Genomic DNA, 10,174 nt, shown 5'->3' with positions numbered 1-10,174 from the left:
ATAATATCTCTTATTGCCTGTAAAATATACAAGTATAAAATGTATTGTAGATTAGATAACAAAGACGAAAAACCTCAAGAAATATGTAATCACATAAAAAGTAAATTGAATTTTTATACAGAAGTGTACACAAAAATTCAGGATAAAAAATATGTTAAATTTATGAAAGCAATTAAAGACAAATTGTAATTTATACACCTTTGCAGGTATGACTTTTTATAATATGAAACCTCTGACAAATATCTGTCTATGCACATTTTTAACTATGCTACAATGTGAGTTTATTTTGAACAATTTGAATTGATTACAAACAACTATATTTCTATATCAAATAAAATTTTGTAATAAACCTTTTATATACTGGTATTTTGCAAAAAGTTCCCACTATGAGGAGGGGTCCTGTCCTCCTATAGTGCTGCCATGGGGGTTGTGATATGAACTTTTGAATTGTTAACCCCGCATATGGCAGTTTCAGGTTCTTTATGTACATAATTATATTGTTGTGTTGTTGGTTTTTCCGTAAAAATAAGAACCTTTTTTGCCATAACATGATAATAAATTTTGTTATATAACAGTATATTATATGTGTGTGTGTTTGTATGTATGCATATATGTTTGTGTTTTCTATATGTAGAAATTTATATGATAAATTTATATATATGTAAAAAAAAAAAAAAAAAAAAAAAAAAAAAAAAAAAAAAATTAAATGACCTAGCAAGATTAGTTGTAGGCTTTTAAAATTATTTCTTTCATGATTTTCTCTCTCAGAAAAACCTCTATTCAGTTAATCTGTGATGAGAGCGCTGCAGAAAATACACTCACTGCCCAAGGAGAAACATCACAGGGCAGCGTGGATTATGTAAGTTAATTCTTCCTGCTGATTGTTAATTAGAATGCTGTAATGAAATCTGTGTCAGTTTCTGACGTATTGTGGTGGCTCCTGTGATTAGTGTACTTGTGTTACCCACTGTGATATGCTGTTGTGTGATGTGGGATGCGTGTTAAAATATTTTAACATTTTCAACTTCTTTCACTCATGAAATGCAGGATCAAATTTAAAAAACGATTAGCATGTTGAATAACTGGGATACAGCGAACAACAATCGTAAATTTCATGACCACTTCCACCAAGGGGGGAGGAGGGAGTAGGGTGGGGGTGGGGACAGGGCCAGACTTAGAATGGGAGGGAGGGAAGGGGGGCAGGGCCAGACTTAAAAACAGCAATGTAATTCTTCTGCTTTACTCCAGGACATCTAGCAAACAGACTGTGTACAGAGTCATGTTGAGGAAGGATGTTTCTATAAAAACTATGAACCCCACCCCCTTGTGGGTAGGAGTTCTGGTCCTTGAGCTAGGGGCTCTAAAACCATCTTGACTCCATTACAAACCAAACTGAGTACATGGTGATGAGAAGGAGAAAGGGGTCTACCACTAACACCGTGAAATTCATGGCTCTCATGAACATCATTGTGGTGCTAGGGAGGGGCTTTATGGCTTATAGAATGTAGCCTTTCATCAATAAACGATCCCCCTCTGTGTGATCTGTACATGGACTGCCACTTACATGTATCATAAAGTATATAATTCTTCCATGTATTGGTTGATATAAGTATGTTTGATAATGCCTCATTGGTTTATATAAATACATGTTTGACAGCACCTCATAGGTTTATATAGTACATGTTTGACAGCACCTCATTGGTTTATATAGTACATGTTTGACAGCACCTCATTGGTTTACATACAATTAGGTACATGTTTGACAGCATTTCATTGGTTTATATGAGTACATGTTTGACATCACCTCACAGACTTACATTTTGGTCAAAGCTTACTACATTTAGATAAACAGAGGCCAAAAAAGACTAGATTTATTTAACAATTTTGAAGCAAAAATTGTAATCTTTGAGTGTGTGAAAATTTATGAATAGTAAGGATACCTTGCTTGAATATTTCATTATTGGGGAATTTTAAACAAAATTGGGGAAAATACCTGCTTTTTAGCATTGGGAATGGGGGCTTATTTCAGCCCCTACAGCCCTAAAAACTCCTTGTATAAGTACATGTTTGTATATGATATACAGTGCAATATCTACCTGTTGTTGATTGTGTCCCTTCTTCCTAACAGAAATTTACGCTGCGGAGTAAACACGCCTGTGTATCTTCTGGAAGCATCAGTGCTGGATCAGTCTTACTAATAATGTAAGTACTTGTATCAGTATTACTAACTAGAGCAAAGCTCGTTGCAAAGCAACGAGAGGTCTTCCGTCGGAGCTGTGTGACATAAAAACCTTGAACTTGACCATATGTCCTTGGGTCAGGTCCTAATGCAGCCTCAATTAACATGAAAATCTGTTGTAAGTATGAAATCTAAATGTTTCTTCATTACAGCATATGGTCAGGACAGGGTTTGTATTTTCAAAAAAGTGAACTTGACAATATGAGCATGGGTCAAGGCCAGGACACTTTCTTTGATCATATGGAAACTTTTCTTTCAGTATTAATTAAAATTTGCCATTAGTTAGATCTATTAAGACTCTAATCAATTTTTAACAGAAAATCCTCAATAGGTAAAAACAAAAGAGGTAGACATAAGGCAGATTGAAAGCAGGCACGTAACATCGTTTTTGAAAGTGGGGGGGGGCAGCCAGAAAAAAAAAATTCCACTTACTAAAAAATCTTTGACAAGCAAAAAAGAAAGAAAGAAAACGGACAATTTCCCAAAGTCAAAAATCCTATTTCGGGGGGGGGGGTAGGTTCCAACTTTTCTGTACACCAAAAAATTTGTTCTTTACATAACATTAGCGCATTTCACTACAAAAGTGGGGGGGGGGGGGGGGGGGGGGGGGGCAACAGGCCTTCCAATGACCATTTTCATAGTAAATTAACAGTAAAACGTTAGGTTTCCTGCCCCCACCCCCGGGTTTTACGTGCCTGGAAAGGGCATGACCGTAAATTAACGATCTGTATTGTATACTGTCAAGCATATGTTGGCAAAAATATTGGAGGGTGGGAACTGGAACTTCCTGTCCTTCCACCAATCATTTGAAAAATCCGATTTTATTAAAAACATAATTTTCTGTAAATCGTTGTGTTTGCAAATTACATTAAAACGGTAATGTTTTTGTGTGTACATGTATTGCTGCTGATCGCTGGTACACATGCGATGGCTCCGAACTCGGGCAATCGAGCCATGGGTTACGTAATTGTAAACAAGAACAAACCCCGGTGTGTATGTAAAATGCTTGCAGTTAATGACTGAATGAAATGAGACTGATTCGATGTGGATTTCTGATGATTTTCTATACATGTTTAGAGTTGGTATAATCATGATAAGAACCCGTGATTTAAAAAATAAAGTTTATAAATTATTTGTTATGCTTACAAAAAGGATCCATTTTTTTCACTTTGTAGAGAGTGCAGAAAGCTTGTGTATCAACTGGCTAAAGTAGAGTTAAATCACAGATTGCTTGTCCACATGTGATGAATCTCCAAAATTAAACACAATAAGACGCTTGAGATGTATATATATATATATCTGGGGCGCTCTTGCCTTTTTCATTTCACTTATAAAAACCGCATCTACTTCCACGCATGATTGTATTTAGATGAAATGAAATGAACCGACAAATAAATCCTTCTGTATGCAGACAATTATAAGTTAATAAAACTTAAAACTACTTCATTTTATTTAGTACGATTTTTTCTGACAATTAGAAACGTCACATACCCTTACCGTAAACTTATTGTGAGGAAAATGACAACCCGATAAATAATCAGGAAAATTGTGTAGGTTTTTTTAAATGTATGTATAACTTGACACAAATATTATGAGGTCCATTGATCACTAACTCGAAATGTTTGCGGTAGCATCTTTACAATTACTTTATAATTGAAATAAAACATAATATAATTGTTAATTAAGTATGATATAATGTAAAAGGATTCAAAATGATTTCAAACATAATTTTCCAGTAATTGATGTGTTTATTTATGCGATGGACGAAAGCCGAGTTAGCTTCGATGTTTTTCTGTTTTGATTATGCAAGCTTGTCACTCTGGCCACCTGCGAGCGAGGCGAGAGTTGGGTTACATAACTGTATAAAAAACGCTGACCGTGAAGAATGTAAACAGCTTGCAGTTATTGACCATGATTTATTATACGTTTGAACGTTTTATTTTTATGTATATTACTTATTTTAATTCTAATATGAAACAAATAAAAGATAATTTATCTCTCTCCTTTTGTTGTTGTTGAAGGTTTGTTTATGTTAAAACGAAAGAAAAAGAGAAATGTATCACTAAATAATTTGTATTTGAACCACAGAGCATGTTAAAAACCTTATTTAAAATGAATATTAGTATCTATTGTAGTCAGGTATGTTATTTTTAGCAAGTTTATTTCAGTTATACGCATGAAGAGTTCTCGCTCACTTGCCAAATGAAAATGGCTACTTGTTTACGGGTATAGCTTTTTACTCTAATATAACACAAGATTCGAACAAAATAACAATTTCATGAGATAAATAAGATGTTAAAGAACAACTTTTCCATCGGAAGCCATATCGAATTCTTTGCCGTTTTTGAGCTATAAAGCGAAAACTTTTAGGGGCCGTAGATCCCTAATTTAAGGGGCCAGCCCCTTTTTACTGGTGTCAAATAAAAGCTCTTGAATTTCTACACAACTTTTATTTTACATGTCTTAACAAAATATTTTTAGTTTAAAAGATACAAAGGAAATTATGTGCAAATTTTCGCTCTTTCAGGCGTCCTGATTTTTGACCCCTCTCTATCGCCATTTTAAATGGCGAAATCAAAAAACAAAATATGATGTGCACAACTACAATGCTTCTACTTTACCAATTCAGTGTTTTCTCTGCTCCAATTATTATAGTCTCGGAGCCTTTATCTGGAAACCAAAGCCCCTAAAATTTCATTAAAAGGGAAATAACTCGCAAGCGGAAGAGAATATCCAAAATGTTTAAAAGTATTTTGAAAGTCTTTAGTAAAATGTATTAAAGCTGAAAATTTGAGCAAAATCGGTTGAGGAATGAGCGAGATATGAAGCTTCAAAGTTAGCGTCTAGGAAAAAAAAAAAAAAAAGAATAATAAGAATAATCTTAACCAGCACAATAAGTAGAAGTTGCTATGGAAGACCTTAATAATGTGAGTACTTAAATCAGTATTACTGATAATATGAGTACTTGTATCAGTCTTACTGATAATATGAGTGCTTGTATCAGTCTTACTGATAATGTGAGTACTTGTATCAGTATTACTGATAATGTGAGTACTTATATCAGTATGACTAATAATGTGAGTTCTTGTATCAGTCTTACTAATAATGTAAGTATTTGTATCAGTATTACTAATGATGTGAGTACTTGTATCAGTCTTACTAATAATGTGAGTACTTATATCAGTCTTACTAATAATGTGAGTACTTATATCAGTCTTACTGATAATGTGAGTACTTGTATCAGTCTTACTAATAATGTCAGTACTTATATCAGTCTTACTAATAATGTATGCACTTGTATCAGTCTTACTAATAATGTCAGTACTTGTATCAGTCTTACTGATAATATAAGTACTTGTATCAGTTACTAATGATGTAAGTACTTGTATCAGTCTTACTGATAATGTGAGTACTTATATCAGTCTTACTGATAATATGAGTACTTGTATCAGTCTTACTAATAATATGAGTACTTGTTTCAGTCTTACTAATAATATCAGTACTTATATCAGTCTTACTAATAATGTGAGTACTTGTATCAGTCTTACTAAGGAGCAGCCAATCTATTGGTTGTTGTGTTAGAAAGTGTGCATGAAGAAATGAAAAATCATTTTTTATTGCTTTTGTAGAATAATTCCTTATCAATAGCGTGTATAAAATTTCTGAATAAAAGATATTTAAAGAATATGTAAATGTAAATCATAATTACTGTAATCAATTAATTTTCATTCTTTATGAAAGCTGAAAAGCTGAAAGCTCAAGTGAGCTTTTCTGATCACCTGTTGTCCTTCGTCTGTCTGTAAACGTTTCACATTTTCGACTTCTTCTCCAGAACCACTGGGCCAATTTCAGCCAAACTTGGCAAAAGGCATCCTTGGGTGAAGGGCTTTCAAGATCATGAAAGACCATGGTCAACATTTTATGTGCATGTAGAGTTACCTGTGCCAATCTACATGTATATAGTACAATGTATATAATTCAAGAGCGTGTAGATTGTTATATAGTTTGGTAATCAGGAGTTGTGTAGAGTTAATAAAACACTTTTGTATATTTACAGATTTTTCGTGTTAGTTCTGCTCTACTTCGTCGGAGGGATTTTATTTCTAAGATTTTATCGAGGGGCCAGTGGTGTGGAGATGATTCCTAACTTTGAATTTTGGAAAGATTTTCCATTTCTTGTAAAGGTGAGTTAGACACAGTATGTGAGTACTATGTATTGTGATTACCTATAAAGGGTTATAATCATTAACATCATTCTCTCTCGGTCTGGGAATTCTGTCTCTGGCCAAAAAGTGGGCCCCCTAGAGCTAATCCACATGGGTTTTTTTTTTTTACACTTAGAAGATTGAAGTATAAACAGACAGAAAGAAAGAAATCCAGTCAGTTCATTATGAATGATGAGATTGGAGCCAGTTTTTCATGTCATTAGTTACTTAGCAAACCTCTCAGTATAGGGGCCTCCTTAAAGTTTACAAGATTCATATCACAGAAAGAGTAAAACAAACTCAGGTGAGATCTGTGTCCCACTGGCCTGACGAATTTTCTATTCACCACTTTTTATGCCCCCCTTCAAAGAAGAGGGGCATATTGGTTTGCACCTGTTGGTCGGTCGGTCGGTAGACCACATGTTGTCCGCTCAATATCTTGAGAACCATTCACTTGATCTTAATGATATTTCATATGTGGATTGGTTATGAAAAGAAGAGGACCCCTATTGTTTTTCAGGTCAAAAAGTTAAAGGTCAAGGGTCAATCTACTCTGGACATAGGAATATACTGTCCGCTCAATATCTTGAGAACCCTTTGCTTGACAGACATCAAACTTGGTACACTGGTACATCTCAAGGAGTAGATGACTCCTATTGATTTTGAGGTCACATGGTCAAAGGTCAAGGGTCAAACTGGACATATAATGTATTGACCACTCAATGTCTCGAGAATCCTTTGCTTGAGAGACATCAAACTTGGTACAATGGTATATCTTTAGAAGAAGATGACCTCTATTGATTTTGAGGTCACATGGTCAAAAGTCAAGGGTCAAACTGGACATTGGAATATACTGTCCGCTCAATATTTTGTGAACCCTTTGCTTGGCAGACATCAAACTTGGTACACTGGTACATCATCAGGAGAAGATGACCCCTATTGATTTTGAGGTCATGTAGTCAAAGATCAAGGGTCGAACTGGACATTGGAATATACTGTCTGTTCAATATCTTGAGAACCCTTTGCTTGACAGACATCAAACTCGGTACACTGGTACAGCTTCAGGAGAAGATGACCCCTATTGATTTTTAGGTCACATGGTCAATCCACTCTTGACATAGGAAGATATCGTCTGCTCAATATTTTGAATTGATGATACTACTCTCAATTAAATGATGTGTGTGTATAACCCGTTTCAATTTTGCACCATGGTGGGCATATGTGTTTTACAAACATCTCTTGTTTGTTTTGTATCAGGATGGTATGGTGTTTACATTTCGTGGATGCAAAACAGATACAACGTACACACAGATATGATGTATAGGATAGTATAACCGTCATCATCGCCTGCTGTCACTGCCTGTGTTTGCAAGGAGTATCAGCCAATCATCTCTTAAGGATGGGTGTCACATGTTACATCGGGTATTAGCATTATGGATGGAGAATCAAGAATATGTAGTATAATATTTAAAAAAACCCAGAAATTATTTATTTACTGAAAAATGCAGTAATGGGGGGGGGGGGGGGGGGGGGGTGGTAAACTTACCATGAGATATGAACATCTTGGGGAAAGTTTTGGAGATTTTAATCGTGTTGAATTCAAGGGGGAAAACTCCCTATATGTGTACCTGTAAATTTTAGCGAGATATAAAACCTGTACATGCTATGAAAAAAAGTATCTTCAGAATCTATAGGTTACCAAACTGATATTCTATTTCCATGCAAATGACCTTTAACCTTGACATAAAAACCAGACCTTAAATCAACACACAGTCACAATTTCTTAAAATTGAGGTACGCCATGTATGACGAAATAAGATAAGAATTTTTGGTTGTTTGTCGTATTGAAAATCTTAATTCAGTTTAATAATTAGTTGGGTGGGCCAAGCCAAATGTGTAGGTCAAATGTTTGAGTCCTTTAATGTTCGATTTATTTTTCGTCAGTGATTCAAGAACTAAGATTGTGACTTTTTTGGAACAAAAATTTTTTCGATTTCTAAAATTGACCACCTGAACACATATGTATATATATTACACATATCTTGTAGTTTTCATTCATATCAATTTCGATAGGTGTTATTCCTCCATAAAAAAAGAAACAATTAGGTCATACTATGAAAAAATGCAATAAATTGTATTATGGGGGATATATATTCCAAGATATAAATTTCATTTTTGAAATATACATGATGGTGTGGACTGCAATGTTTTAAGCCAGCATACTCCACCAGATAACTGAAAAATTGTTTAATGTGGTGGAAAACAACAAAACAATCAATCATATGTACATTCTATTTTCATTTTTGTCGGATAAGTCGTAGCAGTTAAAATAACTATACTATAGTTATCAATATTCATTCCCACACCATTCATATTTAAGAGAAAATGGCTATCATTTCAATGGGTAAAGATATCGAAGGCAAAAACATTGGAAATGTAAATATAAAACAATGGAGGCTTGTGTGTAAGTTTTGCACATATGCATATAATTGCTGTGAAATAATGATATTAAATTTTAAGTCATATACAACATTCTACTTTTTGTATCTTTTTGATTGTTAGAGGAGTTTTAAAAACTGGTGTCTTCCTTTTTCAAATTTAGATCTGATTATTTTGCTATTACTGCATATTGTAAGACTTCTCTATGATTTTATATGTCAGATTTTTTAAAATGTAAATACAAATTTCCTGGGTATAACTATCCACGTTTGATTTTATATGTCAGACAGCGGCTGATCATTTATCATTAAACGCACAGCTCATTACCATCTTCCAAGTCACCGTGCTTTCCTTCGAAGATATTAGATAGCTGAAGTATTTTACAGTCTTCGGAAAAAACACTTCCTCTCCTTTGTGATTGGTAGAAAATGTATGATGTGAAAATTCTAATTTATATCATTGGTTGAAAAATTCTGTTCAACGCAAGGGAGATAATTTCATGATGATCTAATTTACGTAACACTTAATAATTCTACAGGATTTTCAATCTTAAAAAAGAAAGAGAAAACATAGTCTCATGCAACCAGAGGCTTGGCTGTCTTAAATCTTCATCAAAGATTTACGGAGACAGCTGATGTCTGGTTGAACGAGACTAGAGAAAAGAAAGAAGAAAAAACACTGCTTTCTATTTTTAGTACAAATATCATGTCTACTTCAAGGTCATACTAGAAAAATTATTGTACAGTAATTTCTAGAAGGTGTTTTTGTTTTAACTTGATTTTATACAAGATTTACCATATAGGAAAAGTTTGATTATGTGGTCATTTGATAAAAATATAAATACTTAAAGCATAGCATACATTTATATCAGTTTACTATATAAGGTTGTTCCTAAAGACAGCAAGCTTTGTTAAAAAGCTATACTTGTTAGTCCTTATGATCAGTATAGAAACTGTCTGCAAATACATTTCGTTGTCTTTCGCCGTCTTATAGAGTTAATGCCCGTGCTTCTCTGAGTGCTAATTCGTTCATAATTAGTTCGTACCATGTCTGTTTTACTCGTGTTAACATTCCTATGTTTCTGGTGTACTCAGCATTAAAGTAATAGAAATAGTGAAGTGTTAAGATAAAATGTAAATGTGAAACAAAAGATGTAGAAGCAAATAGTCACTGAGCCTTTGACTGGAGTAATGAATGCGTGAATTCATCGTGTGTGTGTCTGTGTTTTATCATTTGGCGTGTTCTTTACAAGATGCAACAGTGTGTACCTCATCTGTCAAATGCTTGTGGA

At 34.1% G+C, this 10,174-nt stretch overlaps 1 protein-coding gene across 2 annotated transcripts in view; it reads left to right on the top strand.

Annotated features, from left to right (window-relative positions):
* LOC125665735 (cation-dependent mannose-6-phosphate receptor-like) overlaps window positions 1-7,947 on the top strand; it is an 18,551-nt gene extending 10,604 nt beyond the window's left edge. The window contains exons 4-7 of one of the 2 annotated variants that reach the window (XM_048898538.2): window positions 769-859; window positions 2,129-2,202; window positions 6,297-6,423; window positions 7,702-7,947. In XM_048898538.2, the coding sequence (XP_048754495.1) occupies window positions 769-859; window positions 2,129-2,202; window positions 6,297-6,423; window positions 7,702-7,761 (352 nt within the window). In that variant the 3' untranslated portion in view covers window positions 7,762-7,947. Of the gene's footprint in view, window positions 1-768; window positions 860-2,128; window positions 2,203-2,391; window positions 2,561-6,296; window positions 6,424-7,701 lie in introns of those variants that run through there. The other variant, XM_048898539.2, reaches the window with a different exon arrangement.
* The last annotated feature ends 2,227 nt before the right edge of the window (window positions 7,948-10,174 follow it).

This window comes from Ostrea edulis, chromosome 10, assembly GCF_947568905.1.
Source record: "Ostrea edulis chromosome 10, xbOstEdul1.1, whole genome shotgun sequence".
NCBI classification, from domain to species: domain Eukaryota; kingdom Metazoa; phylum Mollusca; class Bivalvia; order Ostreida; family Ostreidae; genus Ostrea; species Ostrea edulis.
The sequence above is the reverse complement of the archived record's forward strand: the minus strand, read 5'-3'. Positions and strand labels throughout refer to the sequence as shown.